The sequence below is a fragment of the Pteropus vampyrus genome, unplaced genomic scaffold (genome assembly GCF_000151845.1).
Source record: "Pteropus vampyrus isolate Shadow unplaced genomic scaffold, Pvam_2.0 Scaffold79, whole genome shotgun sequence".
Lineage (NCBI taxonomy): Eukaryota > Metazoa > Chordata > Mammalia > Chiroptera > Pteropodidae > Pteropus > Pteropus vampyrus.
The window spans coordinates 6,194,227-6,221,720 of NW_011888860.1; the positions used below are offsets into that span (position 1 = coordinate 6,194,227).

General features: G+C 34.6%; 1 protein-coding gene across 1 annotated transcript in view; it reads right to left on the reverse strand.

Moving 5' to 3' along the window:
* Positions 1-1,577: 1,577 nt before the first annotated feature.
* Positions 1,578-27,494, reverse strand: part of GABRA4 (gamma-aminobutyric acid type A receptor alpha4 subunit) — a 57,723-nt gene continuing 31,806 nt past the window's right edge. Inside the window, exon 8 of the mRNA XM_011362825.1 lies at positions 1,578-2,108. Within this exon, the coding sequence (XP_011361127.1) occupies positions 1,578-2,108 (531 nt within the window). The remainder of the gene's footprint in view (positions 2,109-27,494) is intronic.

Here is a 27,494-nt window from a genome sequence, read left to right on the forward strand (position 1 = left end):
CAAAACCCAGATCAGAAAGAGAGAAGTATAGACGAAAAATCTGGAAGCAACACAACAAAAAACTAGACCTGGATTTAGTCGCGTAAGACAGCTGCAAAGAATTCAATTAAGTTGTTAAGTCTACCTAATGAAAAAGAAAAGTCGGTAAATGAAAATCCTGATAAATTACATCACAGAGTCAGTGGCATCCTACCCCTTGGCTATGATTTTTTTTACTCCATTCCTTTGCCGCTCTTTTAAATTTAAAATATCCAACTTAGTTATGAAATTGTACAAAAACTTTATTCAAAATAAACACAAAACTATCCAGAAACACAGAACTACAGACACAAGAACTCCCCAGAAGGTTAGCATTTCACCAGCTAATACAAATCTATATTGGGAAAAGCATCTGAATGTTCTTGTATTGAGTTCCTAATTCTGATGATTCTGTGATTCTGATCAAAAACTATTCTGTGATTCTGATCATATTTGAGACAAGTAATCTATAAGGTCTTACAGTGCCCAGATTTCTACTTTCAGGTACACATTTCTTTTCACTTATAAAAAAATCTGTACCACATTTTTATTACATTTTGAAGTAAGTTGAAGTTGTTTTAATGTATACTTATCTCCAAAGTGGCCATGTGAACAATATACCTGTTATCTTCTACCAATATAGGAGACACAAATATTTTGAACGTTTTCAGGCTCTAAGTAATTTTTCTCCATTAAAGAATGCAATGGCTTCTGCTACTTTATGGTTTATTAGCATGCATTGACTGTTCTACTATTTCAGTAATACTGTAGGTAAAGGTGAAAGAGCTTTCCTAGAGAGACAATATCTAGCATAGTGCCTGGGACCTGATAGGCTCTGAATAAACATGTTAAAAGAATACATATCTGAATGAACTACTATCAAAAAGAATTCATATAATGAGTTAAACTTTGGCTCAAAGCACAAATTTTCAAGTCAACTGTTAAGTCCTGTTTGGACAACATATGACAGGAAACATATTTTCCCTGGTCTCTTTCTTTGTTTTTGATGCAGCAGAAGTTTCACTCTATTGATCAGTATTTGTTTTGTTCCATTTAACTTTTAAAAGTGTTTCGTTTAGCAAGAAAAGTCTTTTTCTTGTAGACACTAGGTAAGAGGATCTCCAAAGTCACCGCATATGATATCCAATAAACAATTCTGATTAATGGCCATGCCACTGGGAAATTTAGGGTGGTTGGTTGATAGTCATGGTGTACATTAAAAAATGTCATAGTCTGTTTTCAAATTTCAATGCAAAAAATGCACCAGCTATCTTTAATAGCCCTATTTCACTAGTCCCAACTTTCCAGGATGGTCTGTAATCCATCTACTTTGAAGGATGAATTGATTCTATTGAAATAGTTTTTCTGAAATAAAAATTGGCTCACTTTCTCTTCACTGAGAATTAACTCTCCCAATAACTGGCTTGAATTTTTTAAATGGAAAAATTACATAGAATTTTTATTTTAGTAAAGAACAACTGTTTATCTTTAAAAACATTTAAAAAGACATTCTGCATTAAGTATATCATATTTTAGGAAACTACCATAGCAAAAAAAAATTACATTAGGCTTTCTGATTTCTCCATAGTGTCTTTAGATAAATAAACAACCCAATAGACCATGTTAAATGCCCCAAATGTTACTGGAAAGAGAATACGGGCATATTTGTCTATTTTACTTGTGCCAGATCCGGAAGGCGGTGGAGAAGAGGGAGAAGTAATGGCTGACAACTTTCCAGAAGCCCCTATAGTATTAACTGTGGTCTTAATTCGCTCCAGTCTTGATCCAAACATATGGTGGGTAGAAGCAGATCCAACTGAAGCTTGCCGGGGCACATACCCAGTTCTACTAGGAGTAGAAGAAGCAGACGGAAGAGCTCTTGCAGCAGAAATAGTTTCAGCTGCATTTGCATGGCTGAACGGATTTGGACTAGAAGCTAAGTAAGACTGTGATGTGGCTTCAGAAGATTCTTGAACAGCCATAGAAGATCTGCTCAAATGGTTTCCTACCTCAGTTCTGATGCCAACATCAGACTCAGAGTGAACCAAGGCATTCGTTCTTTTCCTCATGTTCAGATTTGCATTTGTGTTCTGAAAAAGTATATTAAAAATTATATTGGTATGTCATTTAGGTAGATTTAAACAAAGCTTAAATAGATCAAATAATTAAAATTAGTTTCTATAAAATAAACCTTTATTAAAATGCTATAGCCATTCAGCTTGATATAAAAGCTTACCAAAAATAACATGTATATATTTGAAACTCTGAATCAAAAATCTATTTCAAAATATTAGCCATTCTCATAAATAAGTAGAATTTAAATCTATAGAAAGAAGATTAGGTTTCTAGAACTAAAAACTAGATTTACACTTTAGTTCATGATGACAGCTGTAAAACTTATTCACTCAGTTTTATTGTAAATAATATTCTGTGATATGTTGCATATACTTCAATGAGTTTTGTATATGTTTGCATTATAAATATGAAGAACTTGACGTATTCTCTTGCATAGAAAAACAACAATAATAACAATCTATGTGCACATACCATTCCTTTAAAAAAACTCCAAAAGCTTTCATTTCTAAATCCCTGGAATTTATTTTCATAAAATTATATAGGCAATCATACACATTATTTAAATCTAGAAATCCAAATGCATTTTAGGTTTTTACCATGATTAATAATGAAAATAGAAAGGAAAATTTTATTTTAATAAAATGTATTAGATATATAAATAGCATTATCATATCACTGCATAAATATCTGAGTTCAAATTACTTACCAATAAAAAGTGATTAAATAAAAATCGAATTCAGTATTTTTCATCAAATTATATTATGTGTAGAACAAGACTATATTTGAATGCAGATGCATGAAAATATTTAAATTAATTCTCTTTGTAGTTTGACATGCACAATAAATAACTATACAGCTAAGTATAGATAGTCCATACTAATGAAGGAAAGCAATTGCTTAAATGATTTATTAAATAATCATGTCGTTTTTTTATATTAAGGGTATATAGTTATTACTTTCTATACCTTCCCTTTCTACCATTTTATGAAATAAATGATGAGTGAGAAATAGAAGAGAGGGAGGGAGAAGAACAGCTCACAAGCATGTGATTAGTAGAAGCCAACCTAAAAGAAATTGCACATATAATATGATATATAATCAAGAACTCACTTTAGAAAAAATATTTATTCTACAAATACAATCTTTTCTCAGTATCACACTCATCAAGCAATCTGAAAGTATTTGATCCATATCTCATACACTTATGAATTATGACTTCAAGTTTTGTGAGTAGACAAAATAAACTTCATAAAATGAGAGCCAAAACAGGATCTGAGAGGTTTAGAAAGTATTCTTCAAGTCAGCCTAGAGCATTCTTCTAAGCAACGTGTAGTTGAATTCATGAGAAATTTCAGTCTACATATGGCACATAATTTTGGTGGAGACAACTGAAACCACAATTGACTTCAACCTAAAAGCTAAATTACCATTATTTACCCTGCACTTTTCCTTTACAAAGCACGTAGTAAATGTCATTTAATTAATACTCAGATTTTGAGTCCCTTTTTATAGAAAAGAATATTGTTAATTGATTAACATTAATTCTAAAACATTATACACAATGTTTTAACATTATACACAATGGTGAAAAATGTGAAGTATAAGGCATATGCACAACATTTAAAGAGCTTACACTATCATTGGTAAGACAATATGTACATCCACACACATGATACAATCAAGAATATAACAAAAAGTAAAACATAATGGAGGGTCAAACTGTGGCAAAATGCTAAATATACTAAGGACTAAAAGGAATAAAGTAGTAAAGGACCAATTGGACAAGCAGGAGAGGAATATGTATTTTCAAATATAATTCGATATTGACATATTGTCTTCTACCAAAAGTTAGGTTGCCCATAGTCTTTAGAAACCCATTGTTTTCCTTAGAATAAATTCTGAGAATTGGAGACTTCTACTTTTGGCCAAATGGAATAACAGGGACTAAATTTACTCTCCTGCATGAAATGACTATCAAAGCTGGACAAAATATGGGAAACAACTGTTTTTTCAAGACACTGGGCATTAGACAACATAGAATCATAATCAGTGAAAGAGAAGAAACAAACTTGAGTGTTCCCATGCTGTGGTGCAGGAAAGGAAATCCGGGACAAATCCAACAGATGTCCTGAATTGAGGAGATGAAGCTGAAAATCTGGAGAAATCAAGATGGCTAAAGTTCATAGGAAAATGTAACATAGAAGCATATGCTAAAGAAAGAGAAAACTCTAAAAACTGAATAGTCCGCATTGATTATTTTGCTAAGCACAGATCAATTTATGAGTGAGAGGAAATACCCAAGTCTCCAAAAAGAACCACTTGAAAAAAATGAGAAGAACTCGTACCTAGCATACACAAAGCTCAAAATCATGCATGTTCCCATCAGCCAGACTGGAAAATCTCAACATTCATATAGCATTTGGTATAGTATTCAGAAGAGCTTTGTCTCAGTAATATGGAATAATGAGCCCTAAACACTGATCTAATCATCTTTAATGAATTTTGAAAGTAAGACCTGAAAGTATAAAACTAAATTTAATAACTGCATCCCAGAATAAATCACAAAAACATTTATAATACCCCATTTTCTTTCCCTCTAGATCGGTATTCTTCTGAAACTTCTTGAAATCTCAACTCATGTTCTTTACAGTTGACTGAATACAAAAATGGCACTAATTTGTCCTCCTTCTCTATATTTACACCCCTTGTAATGCCCCATGCCTCCTCCACCAAGAGAAGGAGTCTATTTCCCTGCAGACTTTCTCATGATTTTCTTTGGTCAACGGTATGTCGTAGAAGTGATGGTGTGTCATTTCTGAGATTCAGCCTTAATAGTTCTTGGTTGCTTCTACTCTCTCTCAAAACACTGCTACCAATGCCATAAGAACAAAGTTGGGCTAGCCTGCTAGAGAGATCCTTTTGAGCAGAACCTGCCATCCCAGTCAGGCTATCCTAGAACCCAACAGCTAATTGACCACTAGACACATGAGTTTGTCCCAGCTAAGAGTTGAGAAATTGCCCAGCCAAGCCTAATCAAGATCAACAGAACTTTCCAGTTAACTCATAAACTTGAGAGTAAAAATAAATGTTCATTGTATGACACTGAGGATTTGTAGTTATTTATTATACAACATTGTTGTGGCACTGGGTGAGGTATATAAACCAATTAAATCAAAGATCCTAATAGGAGGTATTGCAAAACCTCTTAGGAGAAGTTTCTTAGACATTCTGGGATAATTCTGGCCAGCCCAGAATTTATTGAAGACCATTAGGGGCCCTGTTTCCTAACTCTACATCCTAGTTAAAGTACCAAGATATTTTGCCTTTTAAAATGCCATTCTTAAAGAATAACAGTATTTTACAACTGCGTTTTAAGTGATCAACTTATTTCAGTTCCTCATTTTATAGCAGAGTCAAATAAAAGCAGAAAGATCATGACTGGCTGGAAGTCATACAGTGAATTATTTACTGAATGTTCTGTCATGTCATGTAGCCTCTCGGTGCATAAATGTGGAGAAGGCATTAAAAAACTTAATAAACTACACCTATCCATTTGAATCAGTCAAGTATTTGTAATCATCAAGCATATTGTTTAAAAATTATTCAAGACTTGGAAATCAGAAATGATTACAACCCATCCTTTCAATGTCATATTGGAGCATTGTTTAACAAGTCCACCCAAGGATTATTAAGCCTCTAGGAGAATTTACTTGAATTTGATTTTGCTATTTAATATTGGATTTGAGCCAAAACACTGTGAAGTTACATGTTAACTTGTAAATTCCTGTCCAGTAGAAAAGCCCACAAAAATTATGATTTTGTTGCCTGATATGATATTACCCACTTCTGTATCTAACCTAGCAATCTTAATCTAATATTCCTTTTTTTCAGGTTACTTATAGCTATTCCTCAAAAAGATTTTGAACCAGATTAATTATTTAAGTGGTTCCCTTATTAATTAAGGAGTTGAAAAAAACTGATATACGCCCATTCCATATTTGTACAAGTCACATTTTTGGCAATTTGAAAATTATGTTCTGAAAACATCTACTATTATACAAGTTATAAGTATCAAGAAATGTAAGCATAGACTTAAAGAACATGCCCGGAGAGAAAAATGAGCTCAAACCAAAGAGACAGGATTCGTCTGTGGAGATTGGAAACAAGAATCAATGAAACAAGAGACTTTATGAAATTGGAGGAAACAGCATGAAGAGTGTCACCAGGATAGCCATCTGAAAACAAGATCAAATATTTTTATTTCCAATTTAAAATGATTAGTAAACTTCTAGAGTATAAAGACTACCTTATTAATTGCTCTAGGCTAATAAACACTGGAAGCACCTACTTCATTTTTAATACATTTCAATAAAATAGATATAATACTGAATCAAGGTTCTTTTTCGAATTAAAGAAATTAAAGAAAGAATATAAAAAGCTTTCTATCTAACTTCCAGATTATGATTTCTTTGTTTATGGGGCAGATTTCTAGAAGATTGCAGATAGTGCGTAAGGCATTGAAATTATTTGACTCAATCCGAAGTGTGACTTAGAATGCCTAAGAATTCTATCAGTAATCTATATATCAGAATTTACAAAAAGGAAAGCAAAATTAGACCTATTTGAAGCTTAAATCTTTGCTCTCTGCCAAACAGCCAAATGATACTGAAGTTATTTTGTACTGTTATGTTAAGGTCTACTATGGAAAAAGTTGTCATTTTCCATGATGACAAACCATGAAAGGATTGAGAAATCTGCTGACCAACCTGGCACAGGACCCACTAGGAATAATAATATTCACATAGCCTTCAGGTTTTGGAACAACTAATGTGTCAGTCAGAGTAATGTTATGTTTCAAACAGTCGGTAGAGACAGAGTTGCTCCATCAGTATTCAGCAGACACACAGTGGTTACAAACAAGAAAAGCACCTAAGCATCATCTGAATTTTTAAAATATGATTTAGTTTGAAATCATTTTGTCATTAGTCACAACAGCCCGAAGCAAGAAAACTGGTGGGATAGAGATGCAAGGTGGCAGATTCAAACATTACCAACAAATTAATGCAGCAACAGCACACAGGAGTAAATCCAAGCAATTCGTCAATCATGACTGCGATCTGACACAATTTCTAAAGAAATATTATCAACTGCAAAAAGAAAATTCATCTCAACTTAGTACTCTAGCAGCAATGAGATAAAGTGGCTAAGACAAGGCTTATAGTATGCAAGCTACATTCATATTGCTTGCTTGAGAAGCCAATGAAGTTTAATAAAATATAATTTAACTCATCTAAATTAAAAACAAACAAGGCTAATAATGAACACGTTTATCTTCTAGAATATCAATGAGTCACATACAAAAAACTTCAATAATGTAAAGACATTTATTCAAAGTCTTTTCGAAAGGGCTTTAGGGGTTAGCCACACATCTTATTTAATAAGGAAATAAGCAAGTATGGTAAAGCAGTTGAAACTAAAATCCAAGGTAATGATTTACTGAAGACTATCACTATTGTTTTATGAAAAACATTCCCTCCAAATAAACATGCTAAATATTTCATAAATAGATACCAGGGGATTCTATCATACATTGAACAACAAAACGCAGTAATGAAAATTCTGAGTTTCCTATTTATTTTATTTCATTTCTTCCCAATGTTAGCATTTAATTCAATGTTAGTATTTGTATTTCCGTAAGCTATGAAAATATCACTTCAATATCAGGCACTGGGATAAGAAATTTATATTTTCAATTTGGAATTATCAGAGAACAAGATTTTAAAGAGTTCATTCATTTCATATTTACATATTTAGAAGTTGAAAATTTACAATAGAATTTCTTGTAGATGCATGATTTTGTGGTTAATTTTGTTTCATAGTGATCCTAGTGTTTCTTTTTTTATTTTCCAGTGCTTTGTATATTTATTTCCAGTGCTGTGTTTCTAGTAGAGGAAATCTCTTTGTCAGAGACGTCAGTAATCAGAGCAGAAGTTCTAAGCTTGGTCAAATGGACTTGACCAGAATGCTACCTAGAATTGCTTCGGGGGCTGCATTCACCATTGCTGTCAATGTAACCCTGGAGAGTGTAAAGGGCAAAAAAAACACTCCACACACTTTCTCCAAATGCAAACACTACGCTGGATGGATCTTTTCTTGTTTAATAATGAAAAGCAGCATTATAGTCATTCTAAATGTTTATAAGAATAAACACTGGAAGCTAGTTAAAAATTCAGTCTCAGAAGCTAAGCAGAGTCAGGCTTGGTTAGTACTTGGATGGGAAACCACCTTGGAAGACCAGGTGCTGTAGGCATAAAAAATAAATAAAAAATAAGAGATTGTAAGCTGACAAGGTCCTTTTAATCTGTGAGGTCAACCAAGGGTGGCCTCACCTAAAAAAAAGAAAAAAAAAATTGTATGGAGGCAACATGGCATAGTTGAAAGTCAGTAAATTATGAAGCAGGGGCATTGATAGCCTCTGCCTAAACTGTCCAAGTTGCCTGGATATAAGATTTCTCCAGGACAACTTGAGTTACTTTTAGCTTTTCTTCACCCAAATCAGAGAAATTCGGTTCACTGGGGCTTTTATTTGACCTTCTAGTTTGGACTTTTCTCAGATCGTTCTTTAATTACCTAATATTTTTTCCTAAATACTTTGCCTCTCTTCAGATTATAATCTTTATGTGTAACTCTGTGTGTGTGTTTATGTGTGAGTGTATGTACAAGTATTATGAATTTCAGAGGATTTATTTAAATTATTGGGATGATATAATTAATAACATAATTTATAATTTTTTCACAATTTATATTAAGAATATTTTTTTAATACTTAAAAGTAGAATTAACATATGTAAACACCTGATAAAACACCATAAAAGGACTCTTTTGGCGTTGCAATTGTTAACTTGGGTAGCCAAATAAATTCATTTTTTAAAGCACCACATAATCGTATGGAAATAATTTGTTTCAGTTTCAAAATACTCAGAAAATTACATTTAAACTTAGAAAACATTTGTACAATGCTTTTTTCTTAATATAGACTTGATATGATTTGATTATAATGAAATTGTACTATAATAGCCCTCCAGAAAGATTTGGATCCATGTCAACTTTATAGGAGGCTGGCATAGCAAGTAGTCTGAGTCACAATTTTATCTGCTTCAGCAAAGGCAATAGGGGAACTGCCTAAAAAGCAATAATTTATCAAAACCAGATCATTGGTATACTTCTGCCAGGGGTGGGGTGGAATTCCAAAGCCCAAGCATTATCAGCCACAACCCTTTGTAAAATCACAGCTTGGTGAGGCAAGAATCTTACCTAAACCAAGCTGAGTTACTCTGGAATATTAGACAAGGTTTACCTACTGAAACTAAACATTTGCAATAGCTTTAATAAATACATTTTTAGGGAAAAAAACTCAAGTCCTATGCTTCATTTCATATTGGAAGTGAATAATAGAAGGTCCAAAATTAAACTCATAAGCAATAAAGGACTCATTAAAAGCATCGATTCACCCCACTAAATCATTATGTATATAATCACCCCATAAATATGTATTGAGTGTACAACTTCAAGTTATTCTGCTGGGTATTGGGAGTATGGGGTGAAAAAATAGTTTTTGAAAATTTTCACAGGAATTATAAAAAAAAAAATATATATCTAATTAATTAATGCTATAAAAGAACATTAGAGAAATTAATCAGTACATTACCTAGCCTCATTGTTGGGAAAGCCTCTTTGTGAAAGTGACACATAAGCTGAAACATTAGGGATGAGTAAGCTTAATCAGGTGAAAGACAGACTGTGGAGGAAGGAAAGAAAGTGCCTGATGGTAGTGGGGACAATTTTCAAAGATTTCTCTCAGTGGTACAAAGATAAGAAAGGCCAATAAGCTTTCTTGTCCATTAAAATTTGAGACCCCCTGAGTATGTTCTAAAATACTACTTTTTCATCTTACTTATATTTTCTTTTGATATGGATGATTAAAGGAATGCTTTACAGTCAAGGACTAGTGTAACATAATTAATGTCTGATACTAGTACTTCCCAGAACAGAAACCTTGAATCTATATCTACATCTCTACTATGTATTGAGCACTTGGTGAGGACCAAGTACTACATTAAATGGTCTTCACAAATAACCTCACCTATTTACTATAACCACCCAGGGGATAGTATTAACATTCTAATTTTTCCAATGTGGACACTGAAACCTGGAAAAGTTGGGTACTTCTCATAAGTTCAGACAATTAAAATGGGTTAGAGTCATGATTTGAATCCCAGACCCATACTTTTAACTACTTCAGGAAGCTGCCTACAACAGCAAATACATGTATTAACAGGTTTGAATGAAAGCAGAAAATAATTTATCTGAAATATGTCTAGACAACCCAAACCAGGTAAGTGATATTTATAAACAACTCAGTTTTCAGATTTGGACATGGTTTACATTTATTTCATTTCTATTAGAAGCTAAATACTGTATTACTCTTTGATTCACATTATCTAACCAAAAAATCTTCTGATTAATTCTTCTTTTCCAGTATGTGTGAACATTGTTCTAAAGATTTTATGGATTATTTTCGTTCCCATTATTCCTAATATTCTTCCTACTTCTTTGCTGTTTGCTTGTCATAATGTCCTTAAAGATATTATTTTGTATCCTAGATATGTTCTATATTCGGGTCTAAATAAATGTTTATAAATATAAATAGGTCCACATTTAGATTATTTATTCTACAGAAAATTTTATCTTAGCAACAAATGCAATCTCGCTGAGAAAAGATTTTTTAATTGAAGAAACCTGCTCTTCAAGTTGTTTTAAAATGAATCTACATTACCACTCAAATTCTGCATCTTCTATATAATAAAAATATTTTTATGATGTTCTTCTACAAGAGCAAAACTGTGCCCCATATTTCTTTCACAAACTTTCTCTTAAGTTTGAATATAGCACTTTCAAAGATGTTTAAAAATTGACTACTATTCAAATATATGGTAAACCTGAAATATTCCCCTCCATCTCCCAGTTAATAGGACGCTGCAAATTCAACTTTAATTATAACCCAGGGGAATTGTCAACATAAGCACTAGCTCTAGTTTCTGACTTGAGAATGATTCTTCGAACACATAATTATCTACAAATAATTAAAGTTAATGAAATTCAACAATGCATGCACCAAATTATGTATAATGTAAACGCTTGTGCACATGTGTATGTAGCTGAAGAGGACTCATTAAGCCACCTACTGTATATGCTTTTATATTTTCAAAATCTACCCCTTCCCCAGTCTTTACAAATGGAAGCACAGTCAATTGGTCATAAAGCATATATTAAATTATCCTGTAACAAAATTCATTACAAATCTACTCCATCTACAGTAAAACAGCACATGAATTTAGCAGAACAAATTGATATTCTATCATGACACAGGTTGGTAGCTCTTATATTGTCAAACAGACAACTGCCCAAATAGCTGAAGACACTTTGGTTTTTCTCCAGGAAATAACTTGACTTGTCTTGAGGAGTAAGTACCATTCTATCATCTAGAGTTTCCAATGGGGCATTATTAAAACCATTGAACAAGTCTCTCATGCTGAAACAGCTGTTTATCCAAAGTGAAAATTGTAAAACTTCCCTGAGCCTAGATAATCTTACTTGAGCAAGAATATAAGGTATTAGACTATTTTGCATTTCTACCACTTTATGACAGGAAAGTCAATTTTGCACTTCAGTAAAGGCAGATTGCAAATGTAGCATGAATTGAACCAATAGCTGAGTTTCGACTTGCAACAAATGGCTTATCAGCACATTAATGTGTATCACCAAGATAACCACTTCAGCCAAGCAGACCAGAAACTAGAAGACTCCACTCTCTAGTTGGCAGCAAAGGAAATGTGTCCTCTATAAGTATCTATACAACAAATCTTAAAACTAAAAGCTGCCAAATATCAGTATTCATTATCATTCTTATATAGCAGTATATTAAACAAAACCAGAACCTTCTGAAATCAAGTAGATTCAAGATTTGAACTCTGCTAAATACTAGTGGTGTGACTTTGAGAAAATTAGCCTCTCTGTCCTCCAGATTTCTCTTGAGTAAAAGAGATGATAGAATAGGTAAATGCTGGGCTGGCTTCCTCTCATGACCATGTCAAAATTACAACTAATCTACAGAACAACCATAAGTGAGAATTGCCTGAAGTCTAGCTGAACAGAAGTCTATAACTGAGGCTGTACAGAGGAAGCCACATTGAGACAGGTAGGAGGAGCAGAGATGCAAATTCGGCTGGTCCCGCACCCACGTGTGGTAGTTAAACATTGGGAAGGATATCTCTGCTGTGGATTCCTCCCCAGAAAAGCAAGGGGTCCCAGCCCCACACTGGGCTCCCCAGCTTGGTGTACCAGGGCTGGGAAGAGAAGTACACACAACTCCTGGCTGTAAAAATTAGTGGAGATTGTGGTTGAGTGAGATGGAGGGCTATGGAAGTCCCAGGCATTCCTCTTAAATGGCCAGCATGAAATTACTCACTGCTGGATTCACTCACACTGAGTTCCAGTGTTGGGGCAGCAGCTTGAAATGTGCAAGATATATGCGAAGGAACTAAATTGTCTGGCTTCAGAACAAGGACTGGAGGGTCAGCTTTCTCCCAGACAGAAGTGCTGGCAGAGGGCACTGTTTCTTTGTTTAGCTCTCCCCTGTCCCAGAGTGCAGAATTAGGCAGAGTGTTATACCTGAGTCTTCATCAAGCTGGATAACCCCAGTTGCCTTACCCTGATGATTCTCTGAGAGCATGCCCAACCCAACTTGCAGGTTCAAGCTGCTTTCAGTGGCTTTTTCCATACAAATAGCCTGTCTTGGTTCATACTGCAGACTTTCCTAGGATCTCTCAAAAGTTCACAAATACCAAACACTCAACATCTGGCCTTAACATGCCCTGTACCACTTGCTGAGCAGGCCCAAGACTGGCACTATGGCAGCTGGCCTCAGTTCAAGGTATGCCCCTCTCAGGCACCTCCAAGCCCGATGTGGGTGAAAGACATCTGGGCATCGATTTGTGGCTCATGCCAGTGGTCTTGAGTAGAGCACAGGCTGGAGCTGGACTTGGTCTGTGGTAGAGCCCCTCTCAGGAGGCCCCAGAGCTTGCATGTCTGGTTGCCACTTCAGACTGAGCCAGAGTACCACCTGGGCACCTCCACAAATGACTTGTCCAAATAACAGACTCAGCAGGCACCAGAGCCCTGCTGAAGTGAATCCTTCTCTCTAGGGTCAGCCCCTGCACAACAGCTCCTACACTATACTCACAACTAGTCCTCACAATCGATTGACCTGAGAGTCATTCCATCCCGTTAATGTGCAAACAGCAACCAATACATAACCAAAACATAAAAAAAAAAAAAAAACCAGTCTGAAATGAAGAACGCAGTAACTGAAATAAAAAGTACATTAGAGGGAATCAATAGTAGATTAAATAAAGTAGAGGACAAAATTAGAGATATAAAAGATAACAGAAAACACCTAATCGGTACAACAAAAAGAAAAAAGAATCCAAGAATATGAGGATAGTTTAAGGGTCCTCTGGGACAACATCAAGTGGACCAATATTTGTATCATAAGGGTACCAGAAGAAGAGAGAGCAAGGATTGAAAACCTATTTGAAGATATAATGACAGAAAACCTCCCTAATCAGGTGAAGAAAATACACATTCAAGCCTAGGAAGCAAAGAGAGTCTCAAACAAGATGAACCCAAAGAGGCCCATACCTAGACACATCATAATTAAAATGCCAAAGGTTAAAGACAAAGAGAATCTTAAAAGCATCAAGAGAAAAGCAGTTAGATAACTACAAGGGAGCTCCCATAACACTGTCAGCTGATTTCTCAACAGAAACTTTGCAGGCCAGAAGGGATTGGCACAAATATTCAAAGTTATGAAAAGCAGGGACCTACAACCAAGATTACTCTACTCAGCAAAGCTATCATTTAAAGTCTAAAGACAGATAAAGAGCTTCCAGATTAAAAAAAGAAAAAAAGCTAAAGGAGTTCTTCAACACCAAAACAGTATTACAAGAAATGTTAGAGGGACTTCTTTAAGAAGAAAAATGAAAAAATAAATAAAAATATAAATAACAAAATGGCAATAACTATATAACTATATATCTTTCAAAAATTACTTTAAATGTAAATGGATTAAATGTTCCAATTAAAAGATAGGGTGGCTGAATGGATAAGAAAACAAGACTTTTTCATATGTTGCCTACAAGAGACTCACTTCAGATCAAAAAACACACAGACTGAAAGTTAAGAGATGGGAAAAGATATTTCATGAAAATGGAAACAAAGAAAAAAAAAGCTAGGGTAGAAATGCTAATATCAGACAAAATAGACTCTAAAACAAAGGCTCTAACAAGAGATAAAGAAGGACCCAATAATCTCACTTCTGGATATTTATTCAAACGAACCCAAAACACTATTTTGAAGGGAGATGTGCATCTATATGTTCATTGTAGCATTATTTACAATAGCCAACATATAGAGGTAATCTGAATTTCCATCAGTGAATGAACAGATAAAGAAAAGGTGGTACATATATACGATGGACTATTACTCAGCCATAAAAAAAGAATGAAATCTTGCTATCTGCAACAACATGAATGGACCTAGAGGGTATCGTGCTGAGTGGAGTAAGTCAGACAGAGAAAAACAAATGTCATTTGATTTCATTTATACGTGGAATCTAGAGAATAGGATCAATAAACAATAAAAATGAGCTCATAGATACAGAGAACATTTTGATTGTTGCCAGATTGAGGAGTGAGAGATGGGAAAAGAGGCGAGGGTATTTAGATATACGAATTGGTTGTAACAAAATAGTCATGGGGATGTAGAGTATAGCATAGGGAATAATGTCAGTAGTATTCTAATAAGTATATATCATGTCAGATGCATACTAGATTTATGTAGGTGATCACTTGTAAGTTATATAAATGTGTATTTCAATTATACTTTTAAAAATAAAAATATGAAAATTTTAAAAATTAAAAAAATAACTACTTTTTAGAGTTATTGATGGAGTAGTATCCACAGAGTACTTAACAAATTGCCTAGAATACAGTAAGTGGTCAGTACTTATCAAATATTATTATTATATTGTTATTATTTCATAGTCTAAGACAGATATGTGGATAGTCCCTGTGAGGTAAAATACTGCTATAGAATTTTCCATGATTTCTATACTGATATTCACTGTATTTTTTTTTCAAGAGAACCAAATGTTAAATAAATACTGTATCCATCTCAGAAAATGTTGAAAATTTATGAGAATCCTACATATTGTGCTCCGTTCAAAATTTATCTTATTTCCTACTCCTTGGTGGAGATAATCAGTGCCATTCCTTGGAGCAATGCTAAGAACCAGCTAAAACCAGCTTGCCCAGATGTGCCAATTGCAGGAAGAGATAATTAAGGTTTTCCTTTTAAAAAGGTTTCTTTCTGGGCTGTTGGATGCTTGAAGAGGCATGAAATCAAGAATTCTGTAGATATTGTTCTACTTATCTATATTAGAAATTTTTAAAATATTTTCACTTTCATAACATAAAATGTACTAAAATTTCCCTCAGATTACAAAGAAGCAAATGAAAATATCAACTCCAACAGTTCCTCGAACCTAAGACCCCTTCCAGTTGCTACTCTCTATCACTGACAGTTTGAGGAAAATTTGTCTACACATACTGTTCCCACTTCTTCATCTGTCATTTTTCCTCCAACACATTTTAATTCTACAACCATCTTTCCCTTGAAACTTTCTGTGGATTATTCCAATATGTTCTTAAAATCTGTGTCTTACTGTCTTAGTAGCATTTAACATTATTGATCACTTCTTTCTTTAAATTTTTCCCCCAAATTCTAGTAATCCAGTAATGTTCCACTTGCCTTTCTTAGTCTCAAGTGTGAGATACTCTTTTTCTAACTAATCCTAAAATGTTATCTTTCCATAGGGTTCAACTCTTGGAAATCACAGTTTTTTCAATTTTTCAGTGAATAAATCTAACCAGTGGCTTGGGTTACCATCTTTATGTCAATATCATAAAAAATCAATGTCTACTTTTCAATTTTCTTCTTTAACTTATAGACCCATACATCCAGCAAGAGATCATTCAGATGTCCTAGAGGGATAGCAAACTTTTATTCATTCATCCTTCTATATATTTATTCATTCAATTATTCAATAAATATTTATTAAGTGCCTATTTATATGTCAGGCACTGTTCTTGGCTCTGGTGATAAAGAAGTTGGGGAAAAGTCCAACATATCTACCCGTGTGGCATTCAAACTTTCTCACTTGGCTACTGCATAAGCTATTAACATACTTAGGAAACTTTTCTGTCTGAAGAGTACACAGTGGTACTCTTCACTAAAATAATATTTATCTATTTCAAATCTGATCATATCACTTTCTTGCTTAAATTCTGTCCATTGGCACTCCACTGTTTTCAGAAAAAAAAAAAAAATCTTATAAAGCACAACCACCTATATGATCTGGGCCCTGCCCCCAATCTAGCTTCATCTCCTTTTTCTTCCCAAACTCTCCTCATAACCACACCAGGTACCCTAGTGTGGCACATGCTGTTGGTGCCTGCTTTGTACTCATTTGGTTTACCAGAATGTTCCTCTATACAAACTGATATTTTATTCTCTTTCTCTGCCTAAGGGGTGCTCTGTCTATAGGAGTTTGGCTGGAGTGGAGAAGAGAGTTTGATCAGAAGAGCAAACAAGTTAACATTCTTTGAGTAAACCTAAACAATAAGAGATAAGAGTTAGTAAATAAGTACCCCTGACTTCTTTGCCACTCAGTGGAACAGTTCTGAGGCATGTTCCACACATGTCCTAAAAGTCTAGCATGATGAGCACACAGTGGTAAATTGGCTCATTAATCATACTTTATTGGATATTTTTCCTTTCCATTCCACTTCCCTCATAATGCTTCTTGAGATCACCTCAAAAATAAATTGCTTGCACATAGATTCTTGCAACAGAGTCTGCCTGGGAAGAAACACAATGAAAACACCTGGATTCTACCCAGGATGTCTTCATTTTGTTCTACAAGAGTGAGCTGTACTGTCCTGCTTCTGGGTCTTTGTACATTCTCTTCTCACTGCCTTTTTTCCTTAGCTTAGCTTTTGCTTCCTCTGAGAAGTTCAACCTGACACTCCCACCACCCTCACCAGAATCCACTCCCCTGTCAAAACACACACACACAGACCCTCTAATCCACAGTGTTGTGTCTTCACACAGCTTCCTATGCTTTTGTCCTTGCCCAGCATGCAGCATACTGCACGATTGCCCCTCCTGACTGAATTTCCTTTCCCCACTGACTAGCACAGAACCAAGCACTAAGAAGTATTCAATAAAAATAATTCAGATGAATAAATAATAAATAAATGATGAATAAACTGTATTGAAATTCATCAACAACAAAATCATTCCCTCCTGTACACTCAACATAGCAAAAATGAGCCTCACACAATGTGTCTCGGGAGATAAGTAGTTGGCAAAGCTATATAGCCAAAAGCAGCACTTTTAAATCCACTTGAAAACCAGATGACAGTCATTTATTCTATCTAGATTATACTTCCTGGGCCACTACAGTAGTTAATGGACTGTTTAATGAGTCAGTTCTGGAATATTAAGCGATAACCAGAATTAAATGCCTTTCCTCTCCTATTTCATATAATCTGCCTGTTTAAAAGTATGACTAAATGATTGCTCCTGGATCAACCTCCACCTTTCTCTTTCCCATTACATGCTACACAGAAAAACATGAGGCCTATGGGCACCAACCTGCCTCTCCAGGAACAAAGTGATGAGAAATGTGAGCTTCTCTTTCTTCAAACTGCTTTAAACACATAGCCTGTGGCAATAATAGCTTGTTTAACAAGGACTGGATTTTTCCTCTCAATCACGGTTCTAAAGCTATCAGTTATTGAAAAGCTGATTTTCAAAGCACACACAAGAACAGCTTTTCTGTACAGCTGCAATGCTATTTAAATCTTCCATGAATATACCCACAAACTCAAGAAAATTCTAAGCTGAAATACTGCTTTTAGAAAGGGCATAGTAAAATAAGACCCCCTGGGGAAGAAATCCAGGAAGTGAATCTGGCCATTAATTTTAATACTGGAATTATAAAATCAGGCATCTGGCTTCTATTCCTCCATGGTAGAAGAATACCTGAAATCATTATTTGGAAGGTCAGCCTAGAAGGCTGTTTTGTGAGACTCCTTGGCAGACCTTAGGTGTCTGCCTTGGAGTCATTTTTTAACAGGCCTCCAAAATGTGGACAAATGCTGTACCTTCTGCTGTGATGAGGTTGGGAGTGAAAGTAGAATCAGCAAGCAGTAAAGACAATGCTTTGGAAATAGAGATCAATAAAAGGCAAGATTATCCTCGGAAAGTATTGACTTTTTAACCCGTTTCTGCTACACAGTAAATCTCAAGTCTTTATCACCAGCACGATTGTGGAAGAATTTCCAATGGTCCATGGATGATCCTGGCAACAATGATGTCATGTTTTAATCTCATGTAACCAGCCATATCATTCTCTGCTGTGATCAAGCAGTACCATTGCAACCATTTAGGCTGCCTTTGTAACACTTTATAATATTGAAACTTCTTTGAATTTCATCGAAGTGGAAACTTTTAGTCTCTAGCCAGCTACATTGCAATCTGCTTCCTTTATTAAAGACATTCAATTTCATCAAATTACCTATAAAATAAAATTATATGGAGCATGAGTCACTATTATAAATATTTGGAAGCCATTCCTTTGGAGGCAGTTGATGAAAACAAGCTGACTATACCTGAGAAAGTTCACTGAAATTATCGACCAAAGAAAAGCCATGATGAAATTGTTTTATGTCCTATCAAGTATTATGTAGCCATGTGGTTCATTTCTACTATCTCTTAGCTCCCAATATGATGGACTTTCCAGGCTAGGGTTAAAGGAATGCTTGCTAAATTATTGATTCACTTCACAATACAGAAATGCACAATATTTCATGGATATGACAGGATTGTTGTAAGATATAAGGTGAAGGGTCTACATAGCCTCAAAACCAAACACAATGTCTGGCACAAATTAGACCTTGACAAATTTTTGTTGAATGAATAAATAAATGAATGTGCATAACCTACTAAACACCTGTGCATCGAAAGTTCCACATAAATGTCTTGAGTCATCATTTGACCACAAAACATGAATAAAAATCTCATCAGGGCCAAAAAAGAAATTTGGATATAATCCACACTCTAAAGCATAATTAATAAGAGAAATTTTAATGCCATTTTGAGTTCTAGTTATGCTGTAGAAGCCTGCTGGTTCCTTAGTTTTAAAATACTTTCCCAGCATACTAAAATCAGAACTCTCTTTCTCATGTTGTTCTTTCCTTTGTTTCCATAGGAAACAGTGACTTCCAGGCATCCAAGATGACACAACATAGATTGCCAAATTGCATGCCGCGCTGCAGTTGCCAAGGAGATAATGTATGTCATCCCTACAAATAACATGTTGTTCATGCCTTCATTTCCTTTATCTAGCTTTTTAAGATTTACTTCTCCTGAACTGAATTCAAATAATGTTCACTGTGAACTGATGGAAACATTCCTTTTTTAAAAATGTGTTTAGCCCATTTCCCAAAGCACTTGATCACATCACACACGCCGTCTGTGGAAGGTCTGAGCATATTTTATGCCAATTTTGGAACCAGTGATTCAGCAGTTTTCACTGAAAAAAAAAAATGCATCCTGATTTCTGTCTGCTTGCGTTCTAAGTAAAGGTCCAATTAAATCCACACCTGGCACTAACATATTCCAGTTTAAAATGGCCCATCACAAAAGCAGCTGCACTCAGTTGAATTTATATAGGAAGGAAAGGAGTAAGCAAGCAAAAGAGGAAAAGATAAAAGAAAAAAGGAAGGAAGGAAGAAAGGAAGGAAGGAAGGAAGGAAGGAAGGAAGGAAGGAAGGAAGGGAGGGAGGGAGGGAGGGAGAGAAAACTCATATTTATGGAGCACCTACAGTATTCCAGATTAAACATCTGTAAGATAAAGAGAATTTGAGAAATGTAAGGCCTCGGCTGACATATTTTACTAGCAAGAGGTTGAGTAAGTATTTGAACTGGAGCATGTCTGACTTAAAACCCTGTGTTTTCCAGGTATCTAGTGCTGCATAACAAATCACCCTAAACAATCATGCCTTTAAGCAACAGCAATCATTTTAATTCAGCTAGGTAACTCTCATTCAGATTTCAGTCAGAGCTTCGGGGACTGGAGTCAACTTGAAGGTGTCCTCACACATGCCTGGCAGTTGATGCTGGAGGTGTCAGCTGGAATACCTTACCTGTGGTCTTTCCATGTGGCCTGGACTTCCTTATAGTGTAATGGCTGGAGCCAAGAAACAGGGTCCAAGAGGGCCAGCCTCAATGTCATATAGCACTACTTCTACTGTGGCCACAGGCCCACCCTAATTCAAGAATGAGGAAACATCGACTCCACCTCACATTGCAAGAAATGCATGTGGATGGCCAGTGGGGAGTGGGGAATGAAAGGGGTCTCATTGCAACTATCTCCAAAAATATATTCTGGCACAACACATTTTTGGTAACATCCAGTAACGCCTCAAAAAGCCTGAAATTTGGGTTTCACAGGCAATCTTTGTCTGCTTGGTGGAGTATTTGGGAAGGGAACAGTTAAAATGATCAGTCTAAAAAGAGGAATGGAATAACTCTTAATGTCAAGTTGGTGGATTGTAAAAAAACTGAACATTGAAATTAAACTTTGTAATGAGTTTCTGATTAAATTTTTGTGTGCTTAACAGAATCCCTTTTTACTCATGCACTGCCAATTTTCAAAGCATTTGGATATCATAAAAACCAAGCACTAAAACTATATTGTGGCATATTCATGTATAAATAATACTATGTAACATTACTGAAGAATGCTTTCACATAATTTAGCTTTTTGGTTCTTTGGGTACCTAGATAAATGGGAGTTTCCTACATGAATTATAGGTATGGAGCACATGCATGTGGAATTGGCAATACCAAATGAATTGTGATACAAGAGGTAATGAATTGTGATACAGGAGCTATGTTCTTGTCACCTTAATCTATCACCTATCATCAATAGATCAGGAGGCTTCTGGCTAATAACCTTATCTTTTCAGCACTCTTTAGAACTGTTCTAATGTGAACCTAGCTAGGCCTAGTCCATGAACCATTTCAGTTAATCTGAAACAGCCATAAGACCTCCAATAAACATTCAAGTTTTACTTTAAGTTAACTAAAATAATCACATTTGTTTATCCTTTGGAAGTTAATTAAAATAATCACATTTGTTTATCCTTTGGAAGTTAATTAAAATAATCACATTTGTTTATCCTTTGGAAATCTATCAAACTATTACCATAAATAAAGAGAACCTTAGCCAGAAAATAGGATATTAATGACACAAAGAATGAACATGGTAGTATATATACAATAATCAGATTGTGGAAAGCTTTCAGACTTTATAAGAATATTATAGTGAGCTGGTGAAAAAGCTATAACAAAGTTCATCCCATGGCTTGAATTGCTGAGAGCGTATGATTGTGCTCATTCTACTGTGCTGGCAGATTGGCCTGGAATAAACGTATATAATATTCACTTTTAATGTAGCTATTTCTGAGACATAAAGATCTCTAATGAATCAGGCTGTACTAAGCTGTGCTAAATCAGGTCTATCAAGCAGAATACTATAATCCCAAAAAACAGCAGTAGTCTATCCAGAATGTGACAATAGGATTTGTACCTCTCTTTTCAATACAAATCTAGCATCTATTCTCAATCAGGCAAAAACCTATGATGAAATTTTAAGATATTCTCAGTCAGTGCTTCAGAAAAAAATTCCCTAAAAATTGAAGTGCTTAGGTAATGCATAAAGCAGACCCCGGAAGTGACATGGGAAAAAAGACATCTTATCCATTATTTCTCTTCTCATTTTCCTTCTTCTGATTTCATCTTATGTGGTTCAACTCCAAATTTTACATCTTTCTGTATCTTGGTTTGATTTTTTTTTTTCCAAAACAAGGAAGTCTGATAACAAAATGCTTGAGAGCAAAGCAACAGTATCTATTTGTCTTACATTATAGAAAAATTGGCCTTTATCTTATACAAACATGGCAGCACAATGACGACTTGAGATACTTCTACTTCTCTGTTTTCTTCAATTTTATGTTTGTTGAACTTTGATACTTTATAATGCTATGATTACTAATACTATGAGTAGCTAGTCCCACCTGATGGCTACAAAATGGCTAGAGAGTAACCAGGAAGTTAATTACAACCAATAATTATCTCAATTTATCTCATGGAATTCTGAAACTATTGATTGTAATTTTAACTTTTAACTACATTATAACACACCCATTACTGTCCCATATATCTAGATTACTATTTGGAAACATTTAACTTAAATACTTAGGAAAATTTTCAACACTAGAAGAAGACTGTGTTTTTACATTTGCTTCATCATTAGAATAACTATCTAGTCTATTTGTCAAGATTGGATACTTCTGTCGAGAACAAATGCTAACCTGGGTAGGTCACAAGGACAATAGGCATAAACTTAGTTAAGCAAGGACTAAGTTAATCTACCCATTATACGTTACTTGAAAAAAATTTTTTCAATTCGCTTGGAATTTGAAGATCACAGGAAAAAATATACATGTTTCATTGAAAAAATGATTTTTAATCTTTTCTTACCCTATCTCAATGATGCTTTAATATACTGCTTTAAAGTATATGTAGTGATGTATTTGATAAAATAAATTTGGGTATGGTACAAGGGATATTATCCACTGCAAATGTGCAAAAGTGAATTATTTATGGAGTTCTAAAATATAAATGCAATTCATAAAGAAAAACCTGGAAAAATAAGTATAAGAGAAAAAGAACTTAAATATTGAATGCTACTAAAGGAGAGATTTGCTTTTTGAATTAACAGAAAAAAAAAAACAAAACAGGATTTTCCATATAAAATCTCATTCTATTTTTATGAATCGCTCAAGGATACTAATATAACTTTCTGTCAGCAGATCAAGTCTCCATTGAACATAATCTATTTCAGTCCAGAAAATGTATTCTTGTTCTGTGGATAATAGGTAACCTCCTTGGTACCATTTTTAGATCAGCCCATTGGCAAACTTTAAGCAGAAAGCATGTTAACATTTTTCAGAATCAGCTAAGGTTTTAGTAAAGTGGCTTTTTGCTTGCAGAAGCAATAATAGTGAGCTATGCACCGGGGAGAGTGCCTGTTGAAGCTCTGCATCTGTACAAGCCTCAACTGTTTCAAGTCAAAATAGAATAAGTAAACTAACAAAACAGTCCTACTAAGAGCATTAAGATGCCCACAGAGAACAGAGGATGTGCCACTATTAGCTCTAGGCACACCAACTATAGCTCTAAGGATTTGAAATTCTCAGCTCCCATCTAAATCTTTGTCTTGAAAACATATAAACAAACTAACAAATTTTAAAATCCTTGACATTTCTATAACTACTAAAATAATGTTTTACTATTTACCTGTTTTGTTGTCAAAAGGAGTCAGCTGATGAAGACCATTTTAAGTCAGATCCAGACTTCCTCGTCAGTTCAAAAGACCATTTTTGACCTTTTTAAAAATCAATTTGACTAGCAAAAATGGTGTTTTCAACATGATTCAACCTAATACAACCTGGCTTTTTTCAAAAGAAATCATAGGCTCCTCTCTTCATGGAAGGAGCAGCCAGTGGAGGTCAAGCACCCACTCATCGCTGCTCCTACATTTTTTTTTTTTTCAGTTTAAAATCTCCTCTAAGAATATAACTATCCAATATGGTTGTCCGGCTCTTGCTGACTTTCCTGGGAAGCACTTTTCAAAAGACCTCTTTTTCTCTTCTTGTCAGCCAAAAGCCCTTATCAAATCTTCTCCATTCAAACCAGTTCTCAGAAAGGTATTGATTAGATCCCTTTTTCTTTTTTTCACATAAAACCAGAGAACATTTCCTTGTATTCCAAGTATAAATTGAACAACAGAGTTGAGCATGACTCTCACCTCCTATCGAGTACCCATCTACATTAGAAGACAAAGATAACTCGAATAACAAAACTGAGTCAAAGGCACAGCCAATGAAAGTACAGAGATCATAGTTTCTTCATATGGGAAAGTTCCAAAGAAACAAGGTGGCTTTGGGTCAAGAAAAAAGTTATACAAATTTCCTTTATAACCCTAAAGCTCTATGTGGCCTTAAAAAGTAAGTAAGTAAGTAAGTAAGTAAGTAAGTAAGTAAGTAAGTAAGTAAGTAAATAAATAAATAAATAAATATGGGTTTGTGGAAGTTTTCCTTGTTATTATTGTCATCTAGGACTTCTCTTTCCTGTCATCATTAATATTATTGATAATATTTTTCAGAGACCACATTGCATTCATTTATTCTTTCATTGACTCAGTCAACAAATTAGATGGGCATTTACTGGGCACCAGGCTCTGTGCTAAACATTGGTCTTAAAGTTTGTATTCTTCCAAATTTTTTTTTTAATCTATCCAATATACTAATCCCAGACTTTCCCAAGTGCTCATAATTGGCTAAACTAGAGACAACAGTATACTTATATTGCATAAGAAAAGTTAACTTTCTGCTCTTTAGATACAGAATCTTCACCACTTTTTGCCAATTTCTCTTTGAAAATGTCAATCCTCAAGTGCCAAAAACATGGACAAAAACGTACAAAAATGTTAGGGCCTTTCTTCCTCTATACCTCCTCCCTTCATCTAATATTTTCATCATACAACTTTTTACTCTCGAGGGACCCCTTGATATCCACATTAAGCTGATGGGGCTTTGAAAACTTTTTAGGGAGGCAAAATAAGAAGTGTTCACAGAGAAACTAAACCCTACCCTCATCCTCACACTCTGTTTCCCTTCTCTAAAAGTTTGTTTTAGGCAAACTATGAGAGAGAGAAAGAGAGAGAGAGAGAGAGAGAGACAGAGACAGAGACAGAGAGACAGAGAGAGATAGAGAGAGACAGAGAGACAGAGAGAGACAGAAACAGAGACAGAGACAGAGACAGAGAGACAGAGAGAATGTTTGAGAGAGAAGAAAAATTCACTGGACTACACTGTTGGGAAATCATGAGACTTGAAAGAATAAAGAAATCCCATGTTAGTCATCTATATAAAAATATTAGAATTACAAGGATTGAATCAAAGTTCAAGAGAAAGAAACTGAGGGAAACAGAATAGAATCCACCAGAATAACTGAGTAAGAAGAATGTGAAAATTCGTATCACTAATAATGGCAGCAAAAGAAACCTTGGAAAAGAATAAAATGTACTATTTAATCAAAGAAGCTAGGCAGGGTAAGAAGCTTGTGGAATATGAGACATTAAAAAATATTAAGAAAAACATATCATGCCATACAATCTAAGTGGAAAGTACTCTCTCCTTAAATTGACCAAAATATATAATGATTTTCTTCTACCAAAGACATTTTATGCATTATATTTTCTAATTCATTTAAGTAAAATAAAATAAGTAATACTACAACTGATGTTTTTTGAAACTTCTAAATCATCTGAAGATCAGTGAAAAGCTGGAGATTTAGTTACGCATATTATGCTGTGGGAAAATTAGCCCCTCAAAATACCAAAAGGAAAATTGGCAGTTTAGCCAAACAAACCAGAAGGAATGAATAATCTTACTCAGTAGCTTTTAGAGAAGTGAATATGCTGAAAAATGTAGTTAAATATTGAGGGAATTTGTTTCAAGTGACTGTATATTTTTGTAGCTAACTGATTTTTTTTTTCACTCTAAAGAGAAGTGCTGTCCCACTCACATTGCTAACATAGATGGAAAACCTCACCAAATTAATAAAAATTTTAAACACCATAAAAAAAACTTTGGTAAAGTTTCATCAGGGAAAATTATGGTTCTTTCATACATTGCTATCCTTGGCAACTGAAACTCTATCTCAGTTTATGAGGAATGAAATCAGTCAGTAGGTATTTCTTGAGCACCTGCTAGGTTCTTAGCAAATTTGTGCCAGATGTGCTGGAGGAGTAATTGAAATTCCAACAATAGAGTAACAGTTTATTACTTATATAGCAATGCTAGAATGATTCTAAAGCCAGTCCATAAATATCACAAACCAACTAGTGATATTTACAGTAATGAGCTGGCTCATTTCCTTGCTACTCTCCTTCATCTGCTCACCATCAATAAAAGACACCTCATCACCAGGCTGAGTTCTCCCACCAGCCCTTCCCACAGTTTAGCATGTTTCTTTAAAACATCCCTTGCTCTCTACAGATTATTTGCTCCACTTGATTATTTCGTCATTATACTCTGTCACCTGACATTGAATAAATTCATTTAAAACCAAAACTATGCCTTGAACTTTTAAAAAATTTCCCCTACAATCTTTAAAACAGAATTCTCCTGAGTATATGCTATAACTGAATTATTAATTTAATATATTAAGGCATGTAAGATAGGTGATTTCAAACCCCCCAAAAATAAATAATAGTAATACTTTAAACGTTTGAATGTTTGAAATGTCAAAAAACTGAGAAAACTATGGTTGGTCTATAGCTTGTTGAAATGGCTATACTAAATCAATTAGTAGTTTTTAGCCTTGACAAAATCTGCATATATTTTATGCAAAGTTAAAAATAAAGAGAGTGTGATTAATTGTCTATGACTTTGGCTTCTGTGTAAACTAAACTACTAGCTAAGGGACAGGGCTCATTTATAAACGGGATAGTTTCAAAGCATGGCCTACATTTTCAACAATGTGAACATAAAGACAATTTTCAGAAAAACTGGGAACGAGACGGGTAGTGAGTAGGAAGTGATGATTCAGTAGAGGGTCAGCAGTTGTGATGATAGGTTATAACCGAGGGGCAGCAATCTTGAGTGGTCGCGAATCTAGATTTTGGTGCCAGTCTACCTGGGTTTAAATCTTGGCTCAGTTACTTAGAAGCTGTATGATTTTGGAAAAATCATTTAGGCCTCTATGTCTCAAATCTTCAAATTTAAAATAGGACGAAGATAGGAAAGAATTGCTATGACAATCATATGAGTTAATACATGTCAAACGTTTAAAATACTCTCCGGTACATGGTAATATAGTATTAGCTGATGCTCTTATTGCTGTTGGAATAGTATGGATTCTTGCTATATAGGTAAGCATAAAATAACCTGAATATTTAATTTTATCTAACTCTGTGAACTCAAAAAGAGCCATCCTAACTACCAGCCTACAATTAATGTAATAAAGCTAAGCTCTCCTTTAGATATGAAAGAGACATACAAAAATTGAGGGAATTCTCC